The sequence below is a fragment of the Erythrolamprus reginae genome, chromosome 3 (assembly GCF_031021105.1).
Source record: "Erythrolamprus reginae isolate rEryReg1 chromosome 3, rEryReg1.hap1, whole genome shotgun sequence".
Lineage (NCBI taxonomy): Eukaryota > Metazoa > Chordata > Lepidosauria > Squamata > Dipsadidae > Erythrolamprus > Erythrolamprus reginae.
Window position 1 is genome coordinate 250,902,013 of NC_091952.1, and position 27,464 is coordinate 250,929,476.

The 27,464-nt window shown below is 39.0% G+C and overlaps 1 protein-coding gene across 1 annotated transcript; it reads left to right on the forward strand.

The window, feature by feature from the left end:
• Positions 1 to 2: 2 nt before the first annotated feature.
• Positions 3 to 27,333, forward strand: LOC139165487 (mas-related G-protein coupled receptor member H-like). Its single transcript, XM_070748663.1, has 5 exons — positions 3 to 48; positions 20,351 to 20,475; positions 22,851 to 22,914; positions 24,043 to 24,106; positions 26,337 to 27,333. The coding sequence occupies exons 1-5, from the start codon at positions 3 to 5 to the stop codon at positions 27,331 to 27,333; spliced, it is 1,296 nt and encodes a 431-aa protein (XP_070604764.1).
• The last annotated feature ends 131 nt before the right edge of the window (positions 27,334 to 27,464 follow it).

Below are 27,464 nucleotides of genomic sequence, written 5' to 3' on the forward strand. Positions count from 1 at the left end.
GGATGAACAGCTACTATTCAGATTTCAATTGTGGGCATCACTATAAAGGTAATAGAAAAGGGAAATGACAGATTTAGTTTTAAAAAACATTTTGTCAGAATTAATCATAGAATCAGCATGAAATAAGGTGAATTGCATGAATTAAGGTGAACTGAAGGTTTTTTCATCAAATTCTTTGCACGTATAGGATGAAGGATGATAGATAGAAGAAGCAAGAATTGTTTCTCCTAATACAGTGGTACCTCATCTTACGAATGCCTCTTCTAATGAACTTTTCAAGATACGACCCCGGTGTTTAAGATTTTTTTGCCTCTTCTTCCGAACTATTTTCACCTTACGAACCCAAGCCGCTGCTGCTGGGATGAAGGGGTTTCTTTTTTTCCCCTTTTTTGAAGAAAGAAAAGGGAGGGGTGGCTTGGAGGGGGAAAGACTTTGCATTAACAAAAGTAGGAAAACAGCGTGCTTGCAGGTATTGAAAGAGTGTCTTTTGGAGAAAGAAAAGGGAGGGGCGGCTTGGAGGGGGAAAGACTTTGCAGAGAACAGCGTGCTTGCAGAGGCACTTAAAGAGTGTCTTTTGAAGAAAGAAAAGGGAGGGGTGCCCTCCTTGCCTTTCTTCCTTCCCACTCACCCTTTAGCCTAGCCTTGCTTCTTCCACCCGCCCCCCTTAGCTGCTCTTCCCTGCCCTCTGTTCACCTCCCTTCTAAAGTTTGGGATTTTCCTGAAGGATTTGCATGCATTATTTGCTTTTACATTGATTCCTATGGGAAACATTGTTTCATCTTACAAACTTTTCAGCTTTCGAACTCCTCCTGGAACCAATTAAGTTCGTATCATGAGGTACCACTGTATATTTTTTCTTTTTAATTCTCAACTAGAAAACTAGCAACAATCAATCAAATGGAACTTCCAAGCATACAAAAAAAAATTGATGGCAAAGATAAAAATGGTGGTAGCACTGTATAATGATATAACACAAAACCTAGCTATTAATATTAGTTTAAATGTATAGAATTCTTTTTAGGTTATGTGTTGTTCTAGGAGAGGTTATTTTTTAATGTATATAGAATTTCTATTAGCTATAAGAAAAGTTGATATTGGATTAATTAGTTTAATGGAGATCTGAAAGTTTAAATTAAGACTCGGATAATTGAAATTTTCTTAATGTTTATATTGATGTAATGTTTTATTCTAAGGTGGAGAAAAGATTTTCTTTTTTAAAGAGATTTAATAATTTACAATGTTGTATAAGGTTATAGAATTTTTCGATGGAGAAAAGATATAAGAGTCTCCATTGTATGATTAATAAGAAAAATAAAATAAAATAAAATTATAAGCATTGTTGTAGTGTTTGCATTTATACATATATAATATATATATATTCATAGATTTTCACGGGTACAAGTATGACGGTCTTGGCATATTCGGGTTTCTTCCCATGTAGGATTCAGAGATTTCTGGTGACGTTTCAACGAGGTCCCACTCATCATCTTCAGGCTGGTGCTTCTGTCCTTGTTGCCCTAAAATAATGACAGAAGCACCAGCCTGAAGATGATGAGTGGGACCTCGTTGAAATGTTACCAGAAATCTTTGAATCCTACACGGGAAGAAACCTGAATATGCCAAGACCATCATATATATTTAAAAATGCAGCAAAAATATGTAATACACACACATATATATACCCCTCGAAAAAGAATTCCATATATATATATGGTGGAGAAAATATATATTTTCTCCACCATAGAATAAAAACAATGCATAAATGCAAACACTAAAACAATGCTTGTAATTTATATATATATATATATATATATATATATATATATATTTCTTTTTCTTATTAATCATACATACATATATATATATTAATCATACAGATATCTATCTATCTATCTATCTATCTATCTATCTATCTATCTATCTATCTATCTATCTATCTATCTATCTATCTATCCCTGGTACAAAGCTGAAGGGATCAGATCTGGTGACATAGAGGTTAATTCTCTGCCTTACAAGGATCAAATCCCAGTAAGGGTATGGCTAGCTGATGAGGCCAGAACAACGCCGAAATAGCGCTATCCTAGTCTCCCTTAATTTTAAAAATTCAGCAAAAACATGTGATATATTATTCGGGGGAAGTATATATATATATATATATATATATATATATATATATATATATATATATATATTCATAGATTTTCACGGGTACAGGTATGACGGTTTTGGTATATTCGGGTTTCTTCCCGTGTAGGATTTGGAAATTTCTGGCGACGTTCCAAAGAGAGGCAATCAACAACTTAATACAAAAAGAGACACCCCCCAAGAACCAAGACACAGAACAGGACAATGGCATCGCCCTCCTCCCTTACATCAAAGGCACCACAGATAAAATCAGTAAAATTCTCCGCAAACACAACATCTAGACAGCCTTTGGTACAGATAAAAAAATAGCCAATATCCTAAGAAACCCGAAAGACAATATCCAGCTAGAAAACCAGGGAGTTTATCAAATACCATGTAAAATCTGCCCAGCCACATATATTGGACAAACTAACAGGAGAGTAAATGCACGTGTTGCAGAACATAAGAATGCATTAAAGAAAAAAGAAAAAACCTCCTCCCTTTTCCAACACTTCAAAACTACAGGACATGAAATTGATTTTGACAGTACCAAATTAATTTCTAAAACAGAACACTGCAGCAAAAGAATAATCATGGAAGCCATCGACATAGAAAAACATCCCCAAAATATGAACAAGCGGGATGATACCTCCCGCTTACCAGACATCTGGAAACCAGCCCTCAAACGTATCCCAGCCATAGAAACCAGACTCAGAACACACATTGTAAAACAATCAAGTAGCCTGCCAGTTCCAACTACTCAGGATATCATGCCTAATCTACAACCATTAACTAATCAGCATACCTCAGCTACATCAACGACCCAAGATGTTACCCCACTGACTCACCAGGAAGTTTCTACACAGCAGGCAATTGCTGAGCCATCAAACCACACCCAGCCACCAGTATTTATAGAAGGAAGGCAGCTCAGGTCTCGCAGTGTTCGCCTTAGAACAAGGACAGAAACACCAGCCTGAAGATGACAAGTGAGACCTCGTCGAAACGTCGCCAGAAATTTCCAAATCCTACACGGGAAGAAACCCGAATATACCAAGACCGTCATACCTGTACCCGTGAAAATCTACGAAAACAAATATATATATATATATATACACTTATACTTATACTTATACTTATATATATATATAATATTATTTGTTTTCGTAGATTTTCACGGGTACAGGTATGATGGTCTTGGTGGCTGGGTGTGGTTTGGTGGCTCAGCAATTGTCTGCTGTGTAGAAACTTCCTGGTGAGTCAGTGGGGTAACAATTGGGGTCGTTGATGTAGCTGAGGTTTGAGGGCTGGTTTCCAGATGTCTGGTATATATAAGTATATAAGTATATACTTATATAAATATAAGTATAAGTATATATATATATACTTCCCCCCAAAAAAGAATTTTCTGTTTAATATTATAAAATTTGTACAATGGAGACAATGTTGGAATGGATCTAAACAAGATGTGAAAAAGAGCATTCTAGAATTGCCTTTTAAGAAACATCTGCTGACCATCCCTTGAATAGGAGTCGTATTAACAGAAAAATGATCAGATTTTCAATTAACATAATGGGAAAATTATCTTAATGCAAATCCACACCCTATGCCTAAAATTGCCCAAATGCACATTTTCTCAAACTCATGCAACTCCTTTGGTTAAAAGCAGAAGCATGGCTAAATATCATGTAGAAGTGCAAATTGAGTTCCTTTACTGGAAATCAGCTCCTTTTAAGAAAAGCTGTGAGAAGGATGGCAAACATGTATTTATTTGTTTATTTATTTATTTGTTTGTCTGTCTGTCTGTCTGTCTGTCTGTCTGTCTGTCTGTCTATCTATCTATCTATCTATCTATCTATCTATCTATCTATCTATCCATCCATCCATCCATCCATGTATGTATGTATGTATGTATGTATGTATGTATGTATGTATGCATGTATGTTTAGAGTTGAAAGGGACCTTACAGGTCATTGAGTCCAACCCCCTGCTTAAGCAGGAAATCCTACAGCACCCCAGCCAAATGGCAGTCCAATCTCCTCTTGAAAATGTCCAAAGTTGGGGAGTTGACAACCTCCACTGGCAGGCTGTTCCACTGGTTGATCACTCTCACCGTCAGGACGTTCTTCCTTATCTCCAGGTTGAATCTTTTCTTGGTCAGCTTCCAACCATTATTCCTCGTCTGGCCCTCTGATGCCCTGGAAAATAGTGTGACCCCCTCCCCTTAAGTACCTGTATACAGCTATCATATCCCCCCTGGCCCTTCTTTTTACTAGACTATCCATGCCCAGTTCCAGCAACCTTTCCTTGTATGGCCTGGTCTCTAGTCCCTTTATCATTTTAGTTGCTCTTTTCTGCACCCTTTCCAGAATCTCTGTTCTGTCGGGCTCTCTGGTAGAATCCTCCCAAAAATCCACAGGTACAAATTTCAGACACACACACGTTTGAAAATTCAAAACAATGTTCTTTATAATGAAAATTCACTTAAACAAAGCCCTCTTTTGGTATAGCAAAGAACACTAGTCCCTTATTGGTCCTGTGATACTTAGCTTGCAGCTGTGAGGCAATTCACAGTCCTTCTTTCACAAAGTGAAATACACTTTGCTCTGGTTTAGTTTCAAAGCGGGGAAAAATCAGCACACAAAAAGTCAAAGTCAATAACGCAGTCATGAAACACAACGATCAGATAATCCTCCACAATGGCCAAACCCACAGGCTGCTCTTTATAGCAGCCTCACTAATTACCATAGCCCCACCCAACCACAGGTAGCCTCATTTTCTTTGTTAATAATCTCTCAGTTTGTTGTTGCCTATGCAAAGCTCTCCGCATGTGTGGCTGTATCATTAACTCTTGTTCTGAATCCAAGGAGGAGCTAGATAATTGATCTCCTTCTGAGCTGTCTGCCACACTCTCCTCCTCCCTGTCACTCATGTCTTCTTGGTCAGAGGAGCCTTCATCATCAGATTCCACCGGGGGAAAAACAGGCCTGCAGCATGTGGATGTCTCCCCCACATCCACAGTCCTTGGGGCAGGAGCTGGGCCAGAGCTAACCACAACAGTCTCTATATCTCTTTTGAAGTGTGGTGACCAGAACTGGATGCAATACTCCAGGTGCGGTCTGACCAGGGTCTTATAGAGTGGTATTATCACCTCTCTGGTCTTGGACTGTATTCCCCTGTTCTTGCAGCTTAGGATTGTGTTGGCTTTTTTAGCCGCTGCTGCACATTGCTGGTCCATATTTAGCTGGTTATCCACCAGAAAACACCAACAGATGAGTAGAACCACTTGTCATAATCATAACATACAAACCCAGTAAAGCCCTCCAAAAAAATCATAAATAAACCAGAACATTCAATAGAGCCTGAAAGGTGGGGAGGGAAACCAAGATGTCAAAGTCCCACCTAATGAACCTAAGTCACAAGCACTGATGAGACAATCCAATCTCTTAATTTATTTATTTTATTTATTTATTTATTTTATTATTTAGATTTGTATGCCACCCCTCTCCGCAGACTCGGGGTGGCTCACAACAAAGTGAAAAAACAATGTACAACAAATCTAAATTACTGTTTAAAAATATTTTAAAGACCCCATTTTCTAAACACACAAAATGTAAACCTTTTGTCCACACCCCAAATAGCACCTGAGAAATAAATCAGATTCCACTTCAGTTCTCTCACATAAGGTTTGATTTATTATCAGAGCCATGTTGGTTACGTTTTGGCCATTCTCATATTAACTTGGGGGAACTCAGATACCCTTTTCCCCTAGGCCTTTACAATTTTATGCACGGTATGTCTGTATGTATGTTTGGTTTTATAATAAGGGTTTTTAACTGTTTTAATATTGGATTGTTATATGCTGTTTTTATTACTGTTGTTAGCCGCCCCGAATCTGCGGAGAGGGGTGGCATACAAAGCCAATGAATGAATGAATGAATGAATGAATGAATGAATGAATGAATGAATGAATGAATGAATAAATAAATAAATAAATAAATAAATAAATAAGGTTCAGGAGGGAAGTGTTTTTAATAGGGAAGTGAACACAAGAACAAGGGGACACAATCTGAAGTTAGTTGGGGGAAAGATCAAAAGCAACGTGAGAAAATATTATTTCTTGGAACAAACTTCCAGCAGACGTGGTTGGTCAATCCACAGTAACTGAATTTAAACATGCCTGGGATAAACATATATCCATCCTAAGATAAAATACAGAAAATAGTATAAGGGCAGACTAGATGGACCATGAGGTCTTTTTCTGCCGTCAGTCTTCTATGTTTCTATGTTTCTATAAATCAATCAATCAATCAATCAATCAATCAATCAATCAATCAATAAAGTACTCCAGTACTCCACCCAGGTTAAGGTTCATCTCACATCCCCACACCCACAGGTTCATCACGTGGACCAGTCTGAGTGAAGGAATTCATCAACTTCCTCTGTTGTTCAGTTGACACAGAACATAAGATGACCTTGGACTCTAAGAAAGGGATTTGTTGTGGCTATTACTTTCCTCTCTTTCAACTACCCCTCCCAATTTGCCTAATTCTGTGCTACTGTGGCAGGCCTCTAAGTCCACATGATGGTTTTCAGCTGGACACCTTTATTGAGTATCTCATTTTGGCACAGCATGAAAACAATACCAACTCTGGTTAATTCCCAGGCAATTCAATATAATTAAATATAGCAGGACACATTGTCCAACGAGGTATCCAGGTGTTGTTATGGAAAAATATCCATGCCTCTAGCCCACAACTGCTGGAGTGACCTTGGTTCCCATCTGTTGGTGAGCTGTAAAAACAGTAAACATTATTTATTATTATTATTATTATTATTATTATTATTATTATTATTATTAATTAGATTTGTAAAGCATCCTGAATACCCTTTGAAGCTTGATACAGGATTCATGTAAAACACACAATGAAAAAAGTGGCTAGAACTAAACTTTATGGAGATATAACATATGATCAAATTTTTGCAAGTCTGGCTCCTGCTCTGGAGAAACTTCAAGGGCTAACAGTCGCATCCCACTCAATGCCTTCTAATTTGATTTCATCAGAATAGAACTGAATGAAAAACTCCAATGGAATATTTAGAGTGTTTTTGTTTCCTGAACTGTATAGGAAACTAATATTGTTTCCACACTCTGGCATCCTGAGGGAAAAGACCTTAAGAGTAATTTAAATAGGAAATTTAATTGCGCATTAACCGTAATTTAGACATTTTAAAAAGATATACCTTTTTCATACTAGTTGCAGAGTTCAGCCAAACACTAAGGTCCAGAATTTAATGGCTTTATAAGGAATGTCTGGAAGAACTAATGTCTCATTCATCGTGAACCAAGACCATCTCTGGGTTTATACTTTGATGACAATCCTGAGAGAAGAGAGGACTTATTTTGATGCTGGATCCCCACGATGGAGACATCTTGAAATAAGACAACCCAACAGAATTTGGATATCAAAAGGTAGGCACTCTGAATTTATCATACATCCATATTTGACTGATTATATGCCATCAAGTCAATGTTAATTCTTAAGAAGGACATAGATATTCTCTATGATGCTTTGCCCATTCGTCTTTGATGCTGTACCCAAAGGCAAATTCAATGGCAATTGAAAGAAATAATAATTTAGCAAACTTGGATAAATAATGCAGATAACATCTTTGTTTAATCTCATCTTATTTTTTTTTACATTTACATTTTTATTTATATTATTATTAATATCTTCATTTTCATCATTTCCAATTTCAACGTGGCAAGGAACAGAATGTGTAGGAACTGGGCTTCAGCAAAAATATCTATCCTTTCACAATCTCCATCCTGAATTTGGCAACAGTTGATCTTGAGGTTCTCCTAGTCAGGATGGTCTTGTTCTTTCCTTAGGTTTTATCCAAGAACCTGTTCACCTGGCAAATATCCCTATCAATTTTTCTAATTTATGTACATGGCTAGCCAATTTCTACTGATTGACATTAGCTGGGATTGGCATGGGATGGGATGTCATTGTTCTCATCAGCTGGAACATTTCTCCATAATTATGTGTGTTCGCCTATGACTATTTTCTTCTTCTTCTTGGCATATTTTTTAAAAGTTGTTCCTTCTTCTAAGTTGTGATAAGACGTTTACGCATCTATACAGTGCAGTCAGGCAGTAGGGAAAGCAAGTAGGATGCTTGGCTGCATAGCTAGAGGTATAACAAGCAGGAAGAGGGAGATTATGATCCTGCTATATAGAGCGCTGGTGAGACCACATTTGGAATACTGTGTTCAGTTCTGGAGACCTCACCTACAAAAAGATATGGACAAAATTGAACGGGTCCAAAGACGGACCACAAGAATGGTGGAAGGTCTTAAGCATAAAATGTAGCAGGAAAGACTTAATGAACTTAATCTGTATAGTCTGGAGGACAGAAGGAAAAGGGGGGACATGATCGAAACATTTAAATATGTTAAAAGATATTCTTTTTTTTCCTCCTTAGGTTTTGCAGCTTGGACCACCTAAGTTCTCTGCTCCAATTGTAGCAGCATCAAGTGCAGACCAAGGAGAATGTCACTCTTAGATTCTGAAAGAGATCTGTTTGCCTCCTCTGGAAATTATTCTGGTGATTACCAGGTATGTCAGCATTAAAGGTAACCTTTGGGTGGTGGTAATTTCAATTTGCACAAGAGTTAATGATACAGCCACGCATGCGGAGAGCGATGCATAGGCAACAACAACTGAGAGATTATTATCAAAGAAAATGAGGCCACCTGTGGTTGGGTGGGGCTGTGGTAATTAGTGAGGCTGCTATAAATAGCAGCCTGTGGGTTTGACCATTGTGGAGGATTATTTGATCATTTGTTGTGTTTCATGACTGCTTTACTGAGTTTGACTTTTTGTGTGCTGATTTTTCCCTGCTTTGAAACTAAACCAGAGCAAAGTGTGTTTCACTTTGTGAAAGAAGGACTTTGAATTGCCTCACAGCTGCAAGCTAAGTATCACAGGACTGATAAGGGACTTGTATAAATTACCAGTTTGTTTGGAGATGAGTGCTCTTTGTTATACCAAAAGAGGGTTTAGTTTAAGTGAATTTTCATTATAGAAACATAGAAACATAGAAGTCTGACGGCAGAAAAAGACCTCCTGGTCCATCTAGTCTGCCCTTATACTATTTTCTGTATTTTATCTTAGGATGGATATATGTTTATCCCAGGCATGTTTAAATTCAGTTACTGTGGATTTATCTACAATGTCTGCTGGAAGTTTGTTCCAAGGATCTACTACTCTTTCAGTAAAATAATATTTTCTCATGTTGCTTTTGATCTTTCCCCCAACTAACTTCAGATTGTGTCCCCTTGTTCTTGTGTTCACTTTCCTTTTAAAAACACTTCCCTCCTGGACCTTGTTTAACCCTTTGATATATTTAAATGTTTCGATCATGTCCCCCCTTTTCCTTCTGTCCTCCAGACTATACAGATTGAGTTCATTAAGTCTTTCCTGATACGTTTTATGCTTAAGACCTTCCACCATTCTTGTAGCCCGTCTTTGGACCCGTTCAATTTTGTCAATATCTTTTTGTAGGTGAGGTCTCCAGAACTGAACACAGTATTCCAAATGTGGTCTCACCAGCATTCTATATAGCGGGATCATAATCTCCCTCTTCCTGCTTGTTATACCTCTAGCTATGCAGCCAAGCATCCTACTTGCTTTCCCTACCGCCTGACTGCACTGTTCACCCATTTTGAGACTGTCAGAAATCACTACCCCTAAATCCTTTTCTTTTGAAGTATTTGCTAACACAGAACTGCCAATACAATACTCAGATTGAGGATTCCTTTTCCCCAAGTGCATTATTTTACATTTGGAAACATTAAACTGCAGTTTCCATTGCTTTGACCATTTATCTAGTAAAGCTAAATCATTTACCATATTACAGACGCCTCCAGGAATATCAACCCTATTGCACACTTTAGAGTCATCGGCAAATAGGCAAACCTTCCCTACCAAACCTTCCCCTATGTCACTCACAAACATATTAAAAAGAATAGGACCCAGAACAGACCCTTGTGGCACACCGCTTGTAACCTGACTCTGCTCAGAATACTCGCCGTTAACAATAACTCTCTGATGTCTACGCTTCAGCCAGCTGCAAATCCATTGAACTATCCAGGGATTAAGTCCAATCTTCACTAATTTATCTATCAGCTCTTTATGTGGAACCGTATCAAAGGCTTTGCTGAAGTCCAGGTAGGCAATATCCACGGCACCACCTTCATCCAACACCTTTGTGACATAGTCAAAGAAATCAATGAGATTAGTCTGACATGATTTGCCTTCAGTAAAGCCATGCTGATTTGGGTCCAATAAGTTATTGTTTTTTAGGTGCTGATTTATCCTCTTTTTGAGTAGAGTCTCCATTATTTTAACTACCACTGATGTCAAGCTAACTGGCCTGTAGTTACCAGCTTCTTCTCTACTGCCCTTCTTGTGGATAGGCACAACACTGGCCATTCTCCAATCCTCAGGAACTTCTCCTGTTAACAAGGATTGGTTAAACAAATCAGTCAGGGGGGTAGCAATGACAGATCTGAGTTCTTTAAGAACTCTGGGGTGGATGCCATCTGGACCCATTGCCTTATTTATCTTTAATCGTTCAAGTTCTTCTAGGACATCGGCTTCTAAGATCACTGGAGCTGAATCCGTACAGCTGGAAACAATGCTATATCCCTCCATAGTATTATTTTGTAAGGTGTCTTTTGAGAAAACTGAACAGAAGTAGCTATTGAAATGGTCAGCAATCTCCTTATTCCCATTAATACATGTATTATTCCCGGTACTAAGCTCCGTGATGCCGCAGTTTTTCTTCTTCTTATCACTAATATATCTGAAGAAGGTTTTATCCCCCTTCTTTACTGATTTGGCAATTTCTTCCTCTTTTGAGGCTTTAGCAGCATATATTATCTGTTTTGCCTCCTTCTGTCTCATTTTATATACCTCCCTATCAGCTATACTTCCAGACTCTTTATACCTCCTATAGGCAGCCTTTTTTTCATTGACTATAGCCCTTACATCATTGCTAAACCATAGCGGTTTCTTCTTCCTTTTACCTTTAGTTATTTGTCTTACATACAGTCCAGTGGCTTTTAAGATGGCCTTTTTTAATACAGTCCACTGGGTGCTCACTCCTGCCAATTTATCCCTCCCCTTTAATTCATTATCTAAATATTCTCCCATTGCATTAAAATTTGTTTTTCTGAAATCCAATACTTTGGTTGCATTATAGGATTGCTCACAATGAGTTTTTACATCAAACCACAAACATAGATGGTCACTGCAACCTAAATTTTCTCCCACCTTGACCTCTGAAACCCAATTCCCATTCGTAAAAACTAAATCTAGAATATTCTCCCCTCTAGTTGGTGTCTTAACCAGCTGTGCCAGAGCTGCTCCTGTAAAGGCCTCTACTATATTCTTACTTTTGCATGTAAGGGCACTGGGGATATTCCAGTCAACATCAGGCATGTTGAAATCACCCATAACCACAATATCTCCCTTTACTGCCATTTGGGTAATTTCATCCACCATCTTGTTGTCATATTCCTCGGATTGCCCTGGAGGCCTATAGATCACCCCAATTCTAATGACAGAACCGTCTTTATTTTGCATGCAAATCCAGAGAGTCTCCAGATCTTGACATGTATTCTGAATTAGTGTTGTTTTTAGACTTTCTTTAACATAAATGGCTACTCCACCTCCCCTTCTCTCTATTCTATCCTTCCTATACAGTGTATATCCTGGTATGGATATTTCCCATTCATTAGAATCCTTAAACCATGTCTCAGTTATGGCAACCAGGTCCAAATTATCTCTATATATTATGGCCATTAATTCACAGAGCTTGTTGCTCAAGCTTCGAGCATTCGTGCACATTACCCGAAGAACATTATTTTCGTTATTAGTTTGCCCCTTATCATCAACAACTACATCTATTTCATTTGCAGCTCCCTTTTCATAAGCTTCCAAAAACTGCTTTATCCTCATTGGTCGGGGACAGAAATCACCCACATCAGTTACATCTCTGTCCCCTTTACCTAGTTTAAATGCCTGTCCAAAAAAGTTCTGAATTCCTCACCGAGCACCTGGGTACCTCTGTATGATGGATGCAAACCATCCCTCTTAAACAACTCCCTATTAGACCACCTACTGACATCATGACTTACATAGCCAAAACCTTCAGCATTACACCACTGCCTTAACCACACATTAAACTCTCTGATACACATTGTTTTATCCTCTTGGCCACAAACCGGTAACACCTCTGAGAAAGTCACTGAATCAGTTATTTTACCCAGCTCCACACTTAGACATTGAAAATCTCTTTTTACTACATTAACATTTCTCTGGGACAAATCATTTGTGCCAAGATGCACCACCACATCAACGTTATTACCTTTACTCACAGCCTCAACAATGTTTGTAATCCGCCTCCTGTCCCTGCTGGCAGTGGCCCCTGGGAGACACCTCAGCACCTTCACCACATCCTTGCTCTGTCCCAAATCAACACCTCTAACAGTCGAATCACCCACAAGAAAATGTGTCCTCTTTTTATTTCTAACTGCACTTGATGGTTTGGTGACATTTACGACAACTTCCCCTTTGAACATCCCCTCATTCTCTGCCTGAGGGACCTTGCTAATATCTCCAACATCCTTACTATTTAAATCCGCAAGAACATTATAGGAATTCGATACAGAGAGACCAAAATTGCTATGTTTTTGCTCAACTGCACGCAATCTTCCTGAACCAACAGTTGTCCACACAGCCCTCCTCCTCGGGGGGCGCTGTGGAAGTGGAGGCTGGACACATGGCTGCATTACAGCACGTGGCTGGGACAATCTTTCCACTTCCGACTGCAAGCTACAAACTAAGGACTGCAATCTAGAGATCTCGCCATCTAACCTAGATGTCCTCATGCAAAGAGGGCAGTACCCCAAGTTCCACAAGGTACTACGGAAGACAACAGCCAAACAACTGTTACACTGCACCAAGCCAGTCATCTTAACAATGTATTGAAATACAAGTACTTAGCAAGAAAATCAATAACCCCTAATGTTACCAAACTTTGCTGATTTTGGTTTATAGTTATATGACTCGCGCGCCGTTAGGCGTGCGGGCCACTACCTTCTTCTCTCCTTCTCTGTGATCTGAAAGTGCAAATTAAAATGGCTTTTTCCTGCCTTTTATACTTCCCAGACTAATCCTGCCCCAGCCTAATCTGATTGGTCTGTGTTTGAAAACAAACTGCCAAAACAATTGTCTGTTACAGTCAGTTATATCTGCCCCTTCTCCTTGAATTCAAAAAATGCAAAAAGCAAAATGCAAAAAGTACAAAGCACTACCTTCTTCTCTCCTTCTCTGTGATCTGAAAGTGCAAATTAAAATGGCTTTTTCCTGCCTTTTATACTTCCCAGACTAATCCTGCCCCAGCCTAATCTGATTGGTCTGTGTTTGAAAACAAACTGCCAAAAAAATTGTCTGTTACAGTCAGTTATATCTGCCCCTTCTCCTTGAATTCAAAAAATGCAAAAAGCAAAATGCAAAAAGTACAAAGCACTACCTTCTTCTCTCCTTCTCTGTGATCTGAAAGTGCAAATTAAAATGGCTTTTTCCTGCCTTTTATACTTCCCAGACTAATCCTGCCCCAGCCTAATCTGATTGGTCTGTGTTTGAAAACAAACTGCCAAAACAATTGTCTGTTACAGTCAGTTATATCTGCCCCTTCTCCTTGAATTCAAAAAATGCAAAAAGAACATTATAAAGAACATTGTTTTGAATTTTCAAACGTGTGTGTGTCTGAAATTTGTACCTGTGAATTTTTGGGAGGATTCTACCAGAGAGCCCGACAGAACACCTGGTCACATTTATTTGTTTGTTTGTTTGTTTGTTTGTTTGTTTGTTTGTTTGTTTGTTTGCCTGCCTGCCTGCCTGCCTGCCTGCCTGCCTGCCTGCCTGCCTGCCTGCCTGCCTGCCTGCCTGCCTGCCTGCCTGCCTGCCTGCCTGCCTGCCTGCCTGCCTGCCTATCTATCTATCTATCTATCTATCTATCTATCTATCTATCTATCTATCTATCTATCTATCTATCTATCTATCTATTTCTTGTTAGAGTTGGAAGGGACCATGCGGGTCATCAAGTCCAACCCCCTGCCTAAGCAGGAACCCTATAGCATCCCAGCCAAATGGCAGTCCAATTTCCTCTTAAAAATGTCCAGAGTATTGGAGTTCACAACGTCCGCTGGTAGGTTGTTCCACTGGTTGATCGTTCTGACTCTCAGGAAGTTCTTCCTTATTTCCAGGTTGAATCTCTGCTTGGTGAAGTTCCAGCCGTTGTTCCTCATCCGGCCCTCTGGTGCCCTGGAGAATAAAGTGATCCCCTCCTCTCTGTAGCAACCCCTCGTATACCTGTAGACTGCTATCATGTCCGCTCTGGCCCTCCTTTTCTCTAGGCTATCCATGCCCAGTTCCCATGATCATCAAGCCACTCCCACCTGGTCTCATGGTCAGCAAGCCACACCCACAAAATAAGCCATGCCCACAGTGCGGTAGTAAAATTTTTTGCAGCCCTTCACTGCTGAATACCCTTTGGAGCTTGATACAGGATTAATGTAAAACATGAACTAAATTTTATGGAGATATGTTATATCAGTGATGGCGAACCAATGCCACAGGTGTCACAGGTGGCACATGGAGATATATCTGGTAGCACACCAGTCTTTGCCCTAGCTCAGCTCTAACGTGCATGTGTGTGCCAGCCAGATGATTTTTGGCTCACTCAGAGGTTCTGGGAGGGCGCTTTTAGCTTACAGAGAGCATCCGGTGGGGTGTGGGAGGGCATTTTTATCCTCCCCTGGCTCCAGGGAAGTCTTTGGACCCTGGGGAGGGCGAAACATGAGCCTTCTGGGCCCACCGGAAGTTGAGAAACAGTCTATTTCTGGCCTCCGGGGGGTGGGGGAAGCTGTTTTTGCCCTCCCCATGCATTTAATTATGGGTGTGGGCACTTGCGCTTGTAGGATAGCATGCACTCATGCTCTTTTGGCACTTGGGGAAAAAAAGATTCGCCATCACTGGGTCTAGAAAGCTTAGAACTACGGTGCCTAAAACACGATTTAAGTAATGCCTACAAGATCATATGCTGCAACGTCCTACCGGTCAATGACTACTTCAGCTTCAACCGCAACAACACAAGAGCCTGCAACAGATTCAAACTTAATATTAACCGCTCCAAACTTGACTGTAAAAAATAGGACTTTAACAATCAAGTGGTTAAAGCATGGAACTCATTACCGGACTCAATAGTGTCAACCCCTAACCCCCAACTTTTCTCCCTTAGACTATCCACGATTGACCTCTCCAGGTTCCTAAGAGGTCAGTAAAGGGCGTACATAAGTGCACTAGTGTGCCTTTCGTCCCCTGTCCAATTGTCTTTCCTTTATCTCATATATCATATATATTTTCTTCCTTTCATATATCTTCTCCTCTATTTTTACATATTATCTTTATATATATTACTTCATGTCTATTCTCTTCCATATGTATTGTGTATTGGACAAATGAATAAATAAAAATAAAATAAAAATATATGGAAAAAAAATAATCTAGTTCCTGATCTGGAGAACTTTCAAAGGCGAACAGTGGCTCCCTCAATGCCTTCTACTTTGATTTCATCAGAGTAGAACTGAATCAAAACATTTCAAGGGAATATTTGGAGTGTTTTGATTTCTTGAGCTGCACAGTAAACTATTATTGTTTTCATTCTCTGTAGCCTCTTAGTATCCTTAGGGAAAAGATGAAAAAGAGAGATACAATTTTGCCTTTTTTGTTTTGTTTTCTTTCTTCTGCAATGGTACTTTTGAAACATAATTTAAACAGGAAATTTAATTGCCTATTAACAGTAATTTAGACATTTAAAAAAGATATAATTTTTAATACTAATTGCAGACACTAATGGTCTAGAATTTGACGGCTTTATAAGGAATGTCTGGAAGAACCGATGTCTCATTCTTTGTGAACCAAGATTACCTCTGTGTTTATACTTTGCTGACAATCCTGAGAGAAGAGAGAATTTATTTTGATGCTGGATCAGGGACTATGATGAAGACATCTTGAAATAAAACAACTCAATAGAATTTGGATCGAAAGGTAGGCACTCTATGAATTTATCATACATCCATACTTCGAATTTTTTCTCCATTGACTGATTATGTACCATCAAGGCATTGCCAATTATTAGGAAGCCCATAGATATTTTCCACTATTTTATTTTATTTTATTTATTTATTTTGTCCAATACACAATGAGGGTTTTAGTGGGTATATATCTATATACACATAGTAAAATACATGATGAAGGTTATAGAGGAGATACTCATAGTAAAATATATCTAAGAAATAATAGAAAAGAAGATAAAGTAATAGAACATATCAATTAAAGAATAGAAGAAGAGATATAGGAATAGAAGAAAGGTATAGGAGATATAGGAGAGCAATAGGACAGGGGAGGGAAGGCACTCGAGTGCACTTGTACTCGCCCCTTACTGACCTCTTAGGAATCTGGATAAGTCAACCATAGATAATCTAACGGTAAAGTGTTGGGGGTTTGGGGATGACACTATGGAGTCCGGTAATGAGTTCCACGCTTCGACAACTCGGTTACTGAAGTCTTATTTTTTACAGTCAAGTTTGGAGCGGTTAATATTATGATATGCCCCTTTGTCTTTGATGTTGTACCCAAAGGCAAACTCAGTGACAATTGGAAGAAATAATAATTTAGCAAACTTGTGTAAATAATTTGTATAATTAAACAAATCTTAGTTTAATCTCATCTTATTTCCCTCCCCACAAAACCACAGCAATCCCAAAGTGTATCTCACCTGGATACTTAATGATTTTATTACTTATAAATTGTCTGTACTACAGGAAATAGAATGAGAGAGGCACATAGGGAGGCAGGAAAACTAATGATACTTTTTAGGACCTTCTTTGAAAAGTATTTCATTTACATTTACGTTAATTCAAGAGAATGAACTTCAAGTTCAACTCACAAATTCACTTGTTGGACATTTTACATTTACTATCCTTTGCTGGGAACGACTGAGGGCAAAAGAAGAAATGGACAGCCGAGAATTAAAGCAGTCTATTAAAACTTAAATGAACTCCAGGGGATGATAGAGGACAAGAAGTCCTGGAGAAATATTGTCCATGGGATCATTTATTTATTTATTTTATTTATATATTTTGTCCAATACATAATACACATTGAAGAGAATAGATATGTAAATAAAGAAAAAAATAGAAGAAAAGATATAAAAGTATAGGTCAACATATTTGAAAGGAAGAAAAGATAAATGAGATAAGGAGAGACAATTGGACAGGGGACGGAAGGCACACTGGTGCACTTATACACGCCCCTTACTGACCCCTAAGGAACCTGGAGAGGTCAATCGTGGATAGTCTAAGGGAAAAATGTTGGGGGTTAGGGGTTGACACTACTGAGTCAGGTAATGAGTTCCACGCTTCGACAACTCGGTTGCTGAAGTCATATTTTTTACAGTCAATTTTAGAGTGGTTAATATTAAATGTGAATCTGTTGCGTGCTCTTGTGTTGTTGCGATTGAAGCTACAGTAGTCATTGACCGGTAGAACGTTGCAGCATTTGATCTTGTGGGCAATAGTTAGATCTTGTTTTAGGCGACGTAGTTCTAGGCTTTCTAGACCTAGGATTGATTGCTTTCGTAGAGTATTCTGTTTTGAGTGGAGGAATGAAGGGCTCTTCTGGTGAAGTATCTTTGGACATTTTCAAGGGTGTTGATGTCCGAGATGTGGTATGGGTTCCAGACAGATGAACTGTATTCAAGGATGGGTCTGGCCAAATCATGATGGGTCAGACACACTTTCTCAACTAACAACAACAATAGACTTTTGATTAGATTAGATTAGATTTATTGGATTTATATGCCGCCCCTCTCCGCAAACTCGGGGCGGCACACAACAATAATAAAAACAGTACATAGTAACAAATCCAATGCCCACCAATGTAATTACAATTTTAAATTAAAAAATTCATAAAACAATCCCAATAAAACAGGCACACAATCAATCAATCAAATGGCAGTGATTCAGCAGTGAAACTAATTCCAGATCATAGACTGAATAATATGCCCAACTTCTTATCAACATCTACTAGAGACATGCATATGGATGTGGATCCAAGAACTTGTTCATCTCTCTTCAGTTTTTTCTAGTTGATGGGCATGGCTAGCCAATTTCTTCTGACTGCAATTAGCTGGGATTGTTGTTTGGCTCTTCGCCTCATTGAATGGCATTGTTCTTAACATCTGGGACATTTCTCCATAATTATGTGTATTCTCCTGTGATCATTTTCTTCTTGTTCTTGGCAGTTCACTTTATACATTTTAGTTTGGGAGGGGTAGTGAAAATTCAATTACAGCCTGATACCCTTTCCAGGGGCCTGTGTTAACTTATCTTCCACATAGCACAATTGCCGTTTTGATCTCAATTTATAATCTAGTGGCTTGCCCTGTCAGTGTTGGAGGGTGTTGTGGTTAGCTCTGGCCCAGCTCCTGCCCCAAGGACTGTGGATGTGGGGGAGACATCCACATGCTGCAGGCCTGTTTTGCCCCCGGTGGAATCTGCTGATGAAGGCTCCTCTGACCAAGAAGACATGAGTGACAGGGAGGAGGAGAGTGGGGTAGACAGCTCAGAAGGAGATCAATTATCTAGCTCCTCCTTGGACTCAGAACAAGAGCTAATGATACAGACATGCATGCGGAGAGCGATGCATAGGCAACAACAACTGAGAGATGATTATCAAAGAAAATGAGGCCACCTGTGGTTGGGTGGGGCTGTGGTCATTAGTGAGGCTGCTATAAAGAGCAGCCTGTGGGTTTGGCTATTGTGAAGGATTATCTGATCGTTGTGTTTCGTGACTGCTTTACTGACTTTGACTTTTTGTGTGCTGATTTTTCCCCGCTTTGAAACTAAACCAGAGAAAAGTGTGTTTCACTTTGTGAAAGAAGAAGGACTGTGAATTGCCTCACAGCTGCAAGCTAAGTATCTCAGAACTGATAAGGGACTTGTACAAATTACCAGTTTGTTTGGAGACCAGTGCTCTTTGCTATACCAAAAGAGGGCTTAGGTTAAGTGAATTTTCATTATAAAGAACATTGTTTTGAATTTTCAAACGTGTGTGTGTCTGAAATTTGTACCTGTGAATTTTTGGGAGGAGTCCACCAGAGAGCCCGACAGAACAGAGGTTGAGCTGTTTACTATTGGCCTGCCAACCTGCCTTCATTAAGGACATGTATACTGTTGGAGTCAAAAAGAGGGCTGCGAAAATATTTACTGACCCATCACATCATGGGCATAAATTGTTTCAGCTCCTACCCTCAAAACGTCGCTGTAGAGCATTGCACACCAAGACAACTAGACACAAGAACAGTTTTTTCCCCAACACCATCACTCTGCTAAACAAATAACACCCTCAACACTGTCAGACTATTCCTAAGGCTGCATGGCTAATACTTTTAGTCTTTTCATAGTTTCTATCACCCATCTGCTCCCACTTAGGACTGTATGACTGTAACTTGTTGCTTGTGTCCTTACAATTTATATTAACATTGATTGCTTCCTGATTGCTTATTTCTACCCTATGACAATCATTAGGTGTTGTACCTCATGATTCTTGAAAAATGTATTTTTTCTTTTATGTACATAGAGAGCATATGCACCAAAGACAAATTCTTTGTGTCCAATCACTCTTGGCCAATCAAGAATTCTATTCTATTCTATTCTATTCTATTCTATTCTATTCCATTCCATTCCATTCCATTCTATTCTATTCTTTGGCATTCAGTGAAGGGACTATGAATTTCCTTGCAAAATTTCCTTCAGAAACTTTTAAGAATCTTTAATAATTTAGTAAAATTTAGTAAAATTTAGAATTTTAGTAATCAGCGGAGCTGTCTGATTCCTTTTCCAAATAAAACCTTTTCCAAATAAAAATGTATGTCCCAGGCAGATTAGACTGCTTACGAGTCAGATAAATTTTCAAAATTGTTCCTTCTTCTAATTTGTGGTAAGATGTTTACACATTTATTTCACAATATTTTTGTGCTAATACAAATGAAGAGAAAGATATTCTCTTGTTTCTCCTTAAATTTTGCAGCTTGGGCAACCCAAGATCTCTGCTCCAGTTGTAGCAGCATAAACTGCAGGCCAAGGAAAATGTCACCCTTAGATTCTGAAAGAAATCTGTTTGTCTCTTCTGAAAATTCCTCTGCTGATTACCAGGTATGTCAGCAATAGAAATGGTGGCAATTGCAATTTGCAAAATTACATTTTGGTCCATGACAGGACTTGCAGACCATTAGGATGGTATCAGGCAATACCAGAGTCCTGTAGCCATCTGAAAATCTTACTACCAGCTTCTAATTTTATATAATTGTATCCCATCATTATTTATTCTTACTAACAGGGGTGGGCTGCTGCCTGGACCGGGTTGAGGGGGGAACACAGTGGGGTAGCAAAAGTGGATCTCCACCCCAGAGCACCCAATTTGCACTGAAAGATGTTGAAAGAAATTGCAGGGCATCCTGCATAAGCTACGCCCATAGTGTGGTAGTAAAAAAATTGGCAGCCCTTTACTGCCTACAAATAACTGAAGGCATTCAACTTGCTTCCTCCTCCTATTTTCCCTATACATACATTGAGGGGTGTAGGAGTTTGGCTGAGAAAAAGCTATTGGTCTGAAGTCACCCAGTTGCCTTTTATGCCTAAGACAAACTAGAATTCAGTCTCCGGGTGTATGGGCTGCTGCCTTGAAAAGCAGACCAAATGGCATTTCTAATGCTCTCTCCAGCAAATGTAATTAGGTCTAATTTCTCTTAGGAATCTGATTAAGATTTTGTTTTCTAAGATTTTGGCTGAAGCAGCATTTGGTACATTGATTAGGTTTTGTTTTCTTTAATAAAAAAACCCTACCCCATACCCATGTCCCCATACATATATCTGGGACCAGAATATCTCTGGGCTGCCTTCTGCCACACGAATCCCAGCGACCAGTTAGGTCCCACAGAGTTGGCCTTCTCCGGGTCCCGTCGACTAAACAATGTCTTTTGGCGGGACCCAGGGGAAGAGCCTTCTCTGTGGCAGCCCCGACCCTATGGAACCAACTCCCCCCAGATATCAGAGTTGCCCCCACCCTCCTTACCTTTTGTAAGCTCTTAAAAACCCACCTCTGTCATCAGGCATGGGGGAATTGAAATATTCCCTTCCCCTAGGTTTATAAAATTTATGTATGGTATGACTGTATGTATGACTGATCTCTTAAATTGGAGTTTTTAGATTTTTTAATATTAGATTTGTTTATGTTGTCTTTTTATTGTTGTTAGCTGCCCTGAGTCTATGGAGAGGGGCGGCATACAAATCTAATTAATAATAATAATAATAATAATAATAATAATAATAATAATAATGTCACATGTTTGGGTTTTTTTTTACTGAATTTGAAAATTAAGAGAGACTAGGATAGATCTATTTCGGCCTTATTTTGGCCTCATCAGCTAGCCATACCCACTAGGACTTGAACCTGCAACCTTTGCCTTGTAAGGCAGATAATTATCCTCTAGGCTACAGTATCCAATCCCTTCAGCTCTGTACCAGGAAAGGGTTACATATTTTTGTGTCGAATCACCCTGGTGTTCTTTTGAAGGAAAATCACAGCTCCTTATTTGCCTCTCGGCCCAACCCAGGGCCATTTATATATATTCGTGGATTTTCACGGGTACAGGTATGACGGTCTTGGTATATTCGGGTTTCTTCCCGTGTAGGATTTGGAAATTTCTGGCGACGTTTCGACAAGGTCTCACTTGTCATCTTCAGGCTGGTGTTTCTATCCTTGTTCTAAGGCGAACAATTGCTGAGCCATCAAACCACACCCAGCCACCAGTATTTATAGAAGGAAGGTAGCTCAGGTCTCGCAGTGCTCGCCTTAGAACAAGAACAGAAACACCAGCCTGAAGATGACGAGTGAGACCTCGTCGAAACGTCGCCAGAAATTTCCAAATCCTACACGGGAAGAAACCCAAATATACCAAGACCGTCATATATGTGTGTGTGTGTGTGTGTGTCGCATGGTTTTTTTTTTGCTGAAATTGAAAATTAAGGGAGACTAGGATAGATCTATTTCGGCCTTATTTTGTCCTCATCAGCTAGCCATACCCACTGGGACTTGAACCTGCAACCTTTGCCTTGTAAGGCAGAGAATTATCCTCTAGGCTACAGTATCCAATTCCTTCAGCTCTGCACCAGGGATATATTATATATATATAAAGTCCCCTCTAAACACCTATGAGTGAATTATGTCTTCCTCAATCTTCTACAGATGCCTTGGATTATAAACTCTCCCCATCCCTGCAAAAATTTCTAATGTTCTTGCAGCAATCTGTTGGAACCACTCTTCCAGTTCAAGACTCACAATTTCAAATGCTCCTACCACTTCTGGGACAGTTTAATTGCTTGCTTGATTGAAAACTAAGAAGGGTTTTGAGTGGCTGGGACAAAAGTAGTGACTCTGAAATATGATTCTTCCTATGAATCACCTTGATAATCAGAAGTCAAGTTCCCTTTTATTTATTCTGATAATTGTATTTCCCCTTTAATTTCAGAGCTCTGGGTCTTCCTTTTCAGCCACTGATCTGAATTTCTCCAATCAAACAAACAACGTTTTTGGTACAATGGTGCAACTGTTTAATCTTATAATAAATAGGAGCAGCACATTAATTATATTATATATTATTTTCCTTTCCATTGTGATTACTACTAACAAAGGAAAACTGAAGTGTCTGAAGATGCTTTATGGGCTTATTATTATTTATTTGCATCTTTGAAAATGACAGACAAACAAGGATGGGTAGAATAGTTTGTTAGGTCCCACAGAGTTGGTCTTCTCCGGGTCCCGTCGACCCAGGGGAAGAGCCTTCTCTGTGGCGACTCCGACACTCTGGAATCAACTCCCCCCAGAGATTAGGACTGTCCCCACCCTCCTTGCCTTTCGTAAACTCCTTAAAACCCACCTCTGTCCACCTCTGTCATCAGGCTTGGGGGAACTGAGACATTTCCCCCTTGCCTAAGTAGTGTTCTGCATGATATGACTGTGTGTATGTATTTTATATATTGGGTTTTTTCTTTTTAGATTTTTAATGTAAAACTGTTATTTTAGATTTTAAATTATTAGATTTGTTACCATGTATTGTTTTTATCACTGTTGTGAGCCGCCCCGAGTCTATGGAGAGGGGCGGCATACAAATCTAATAAATAATAATAATAATTAATAATAATAATATGGGAATAGATAGATAGATAGATAGATAGATAGATATAGATATAAAGTTATGTGTGTGAGAGAGAGGGGGGGAGGGGGAGGGAGGGGGAGAGGGAGAGGTATATTTTTTGTTGAGTTAAAAACAAGGCAGAGCCCCTGGTTCAAATCCCAGTAAGAGTGTGGCTACCTGATGAAGGCAAATAAGCCTGAAATAAATCTATAGTAGTCTCCCTTCCTTTTCATCATCAGCAAAAATATGGACTGCCCAGAGCAAATAAAGTGTTTCCTTTCTCTCGGCAGTGGGAGAAGTTCCCATGCTTGTCATGCAATTTTCCCAAAAATTGGGACTTTTAAAAAACCCTGCAGGACGTGGGACAAATTGTTAAAAATTGGGACAGCGGGATGTCTGGTCTCCTTACATTAAGTGCCTGGTAGTGTCTCAAAGAATACCTGCATGGAAGAAGTTTATAAAACAAATTAGTATTTTTGCTGTCTGGGGTTATTAACCATAATCATGACTTATTGTAATTCTTTAGTTAAAGTGACCACACCTAGAAATGAAGTCGCCGAATTTCGTATTTGGATTGAATACCACAAATTGTAAGTATATTATGTTACACAATATTTTCTTCACAGGAATGAAGGCAGCCATCCAATTGTTATATAATATTCCCAAAGGAAAATGGCTGCTCTCTTTTGCCTATTGTGACTGTTAAAACAGGATCCCCTGTGAAGGATGGAAGTTTACCCAGCTCTGTTTGATCTCAACCCACCTTTGATGAATGTCCAGACATCTCACATTCCCAAAAGAGCAAATGAGGATTTTGAATTCAGTTCCAGGGTCAGATAAGGGACCAGGTTTCCTGGAGGGTGGGCCATCCCCATTTGAGAATTGTGAGAGTATTTGCAATATATTCGCTCCAAACTTGACTGTAAAAAATATGATTTCAACAATCGAGTTATCAAAGCGTGGAACTCATTACCGGACTCAATTGTGTCAACCCCTAACCCCCAATATTTCTCCCTGAGACTCTCCACGATTGACCTCTCCAGGTTCCTAAGAGGCCAGTAAGGGGCACACTTAATTTAACTGGTATGCCTTTCGTCCCCTGTCCAATTGTCTTTCCTTTCTCTCACTTATCATATATATTCTCTTTCTTTCATATATCCTCGCCTCTAAGTTCACTTTTACCCTTATATATATTACCACATGTCTTTTTTTCTTCCTCTGTATTTGTGTATTGGATAAATAAATAAATAAATAAATAAATAAATAAATAAATAAATAAATAAATAAATAAATAAATAAATAAATAAATAAATAAATAAATAAATAAATAAATAAATAAATAAATAAATAAATAAAATAAAATATGTCTTCGTGATGGAGGAATGTTGATTTTCTGAAGCTACGATGGCATGGAAGTAAAATAGACAAAATATTGTGAGAATATCATAGTTATGATCATATTAAACTCTGCCCTCCGTCAAAATGCCTGACTATGGGTAAGGGTGGGAATTATCCTGAAATTCTTCTTGAATCTTTTAAGGTAAAAAGCCCTGGATTTTGAGGTATCAATTCCCCTACCATTGATTTTAGGTCTGTAGTCAGTAGTGGGCTGTTGCCCCTGTGAGGTTGGGGAAACACAGTGGAGGTAGTAAGTTTGTGCACTATTTATTGAATTCTTAATTGGTTTTTTTATTGTCCTTCCTTCTCTAGTACTTTAGTATGATCCTTAATTACTTTTAAAATAGGAAATAATTAACTAGTATGTTTTTACCCATAAATGCTTTAATCATTTTCTAGAACTGAACTTTTATAGCAGTTAAAGAAAATTGAGCTACTTGCCTAATCTGTTATCATACTGAACCTTGTGGGTTCGGTACAAAACCTTAAAATGTTACTGTGCTCCTCAACGCATAATCCTGCCTATCATTTGTCCTTTTTTGTGGCTATTCAATTAATGTGACCTAATCAACTGAAAAAGAGACCAAGCACCTATTTGAAAACTTATCTTGGTCAATATGCAACTCCCACCCAGTCACATGACATTTAAGCCACCCCCGGTCACATGATTGTCAAGCCATTCCCACCTGGTCACATGTCTGGCAAGCCACTCCTACCCGGTCACATGACCATCAAGCCACAGCCACAAATAAGCCATGCCCACAGTGTGGCAGTAAAAGATTTTTATTTTTATTTATTTTATTTTATTTATTCTTTGTCCAATATACAATACATATGGAAGAGAATAGACATTAAGTAATATATATAAAGATAGAAAGTAAAAAAGAAGAGAATATATATGATATAAGAGATACGGAGAGAATATATATGAGAGAGAGATAGATAGATAGATAGATAGATAGATAGATAGATAGATAGATAGATAAGGAGAGAATATATATGATATATGAGATAAGGAAAGACAATTGGACAGGGGACAATAGGCACATCAGTGCACTTATATACGCCCCTTACTGGCCTCTTAGGAACCTGGAGAGGTCAATCGTGGAGAGTCTAAGGGAGAAATGTTGGGAGTTGACACCATTGAGTCCGGTAATGAGTTCCACGCTTCGACAACTCGATTGTTAAAGTCATATTTTTACAGTCAAGTGTGGAGCGGTTAATATTAAGTTTGAATCTGTTGTGTGCTCTTGTGTTGTTGCGGTTGAAGCTGAAGTACTTGGTAGCCCATCACTGGCTATAGTCAAAATGATGTCAAATACATGTTGATATGTGTAAGTAGAATAAGATGTGTGTTTGTGCCTGACCATGAATATATTTCTTCAATAATGGCATTGTCTTTTGGTTTATTTTTATTATCAGGTTCCATAAGGAGATTTGGAATCGACCTACACAGAGTAACATTTCTTACAATATTACCAAAATTGGGGAAACTGCTCCAAATATGTCCAAAATATCAGGAATCTCATCTCTGTATGACCAAGAGTTTGACATTTTAACACAAAGCCTTCTCTCTGGACTTTTCACCATTATTTGTATTTTGGGCCTGCTGGGAAACGGAATGACAATTTATCTTCTGACCTATTGCATTAAGAGGAATTCTTTCACCACCTTCATCCTGAATCTCTCCGTCGCTGACTTTGGCGTCCTCGCATCCTACATTATGGCGTTAATATTTGCGACAGTGTTATTTCTGGGTAAAAGAAATAATATTGTCGAAACTTTTTTCTTATTATGTTTTGAGCTCCTTGTCTTTACCTATTCTGCCAGCCAGTTTCTGCTGACGGCCATCAGCCTGGACAGGTGTGTGGCCGTCCTCTTCCCACTCTGGCATCGCTGCCATCGTCCTTCATATTTGCCCACCCTGGTTTCTGGCCTCATCTGGACCCTCACTTTCCTGCTCTCTGCGGTGCACTTCATTCTCCTCCAAACCAGGGCCTTTAGAAGTTCACCTCTGCTTTATCAGCTTATTGTGAATGGTTTATTTTGTACGCCTCTCATGGTTGTGTCCACTGTGACTCTATTGATTCATGCAAGGTTTAAATTGCAACTCGCTCAAAGGAAGTTGCTCACCGTCATCCTGCTGGCTCTTCTTTGCTTCCTCTTTTTCTCTCTCCCAATGAATGTCTTTTATGCCATTCAATATTTTGGTACCTATAATATCGTCCTCTTGACCATTGGGACAGGATGTGCCACTCTCAACAGCAGCATCAACCCTCTCCTTTATTTCTTTGTTGGGAGGGGGACGAGGGGGAAGGATCAGCCCAGAGCAACTATGAAGCTCGCTCTGCAAAGAGTTTTCAAGGATGAGCAGGAAATCTCAGAAGAGCAGCAAACTACAGAGGAAAACATATTATGAAGTGTCACTATCATTGTACAATCATTTTAAATCCATAAGTAATTTTTTGGGTTCAGTAAGAAATGTCATTTACTGAGCTAGCTAAATACAAAAGAAACAGGAAATATTTATCTATGTATAATTCCATTAGA

What these genes read in the sequence shown, in the direction of transcription:
- LOC139165487 (XM_070748663.1), top strand. Translation starts at nt 3, where the DNA reads ATGAACAGCTACTATTCAGATTTCAATTGTGGGCATCACTATAAAG. An exon ending in TCAAACAAACAACGTTTTTG is followed by an intron (nt 22,915 to 24,042) that starts GTACAATGGTGC and finishes GTAATTCTTTAG; the next exon opens with TTAAAGTGACCACACCTAGA. An exon ending in TGGATTGAATACCACAAATT is followed by an intron (nt 24,107 to 26,336) that starts GTAAGTATATTA and finishes TTTTATTATCAG; the next exon opens with GTTCCATAAGGAGATTTGGA.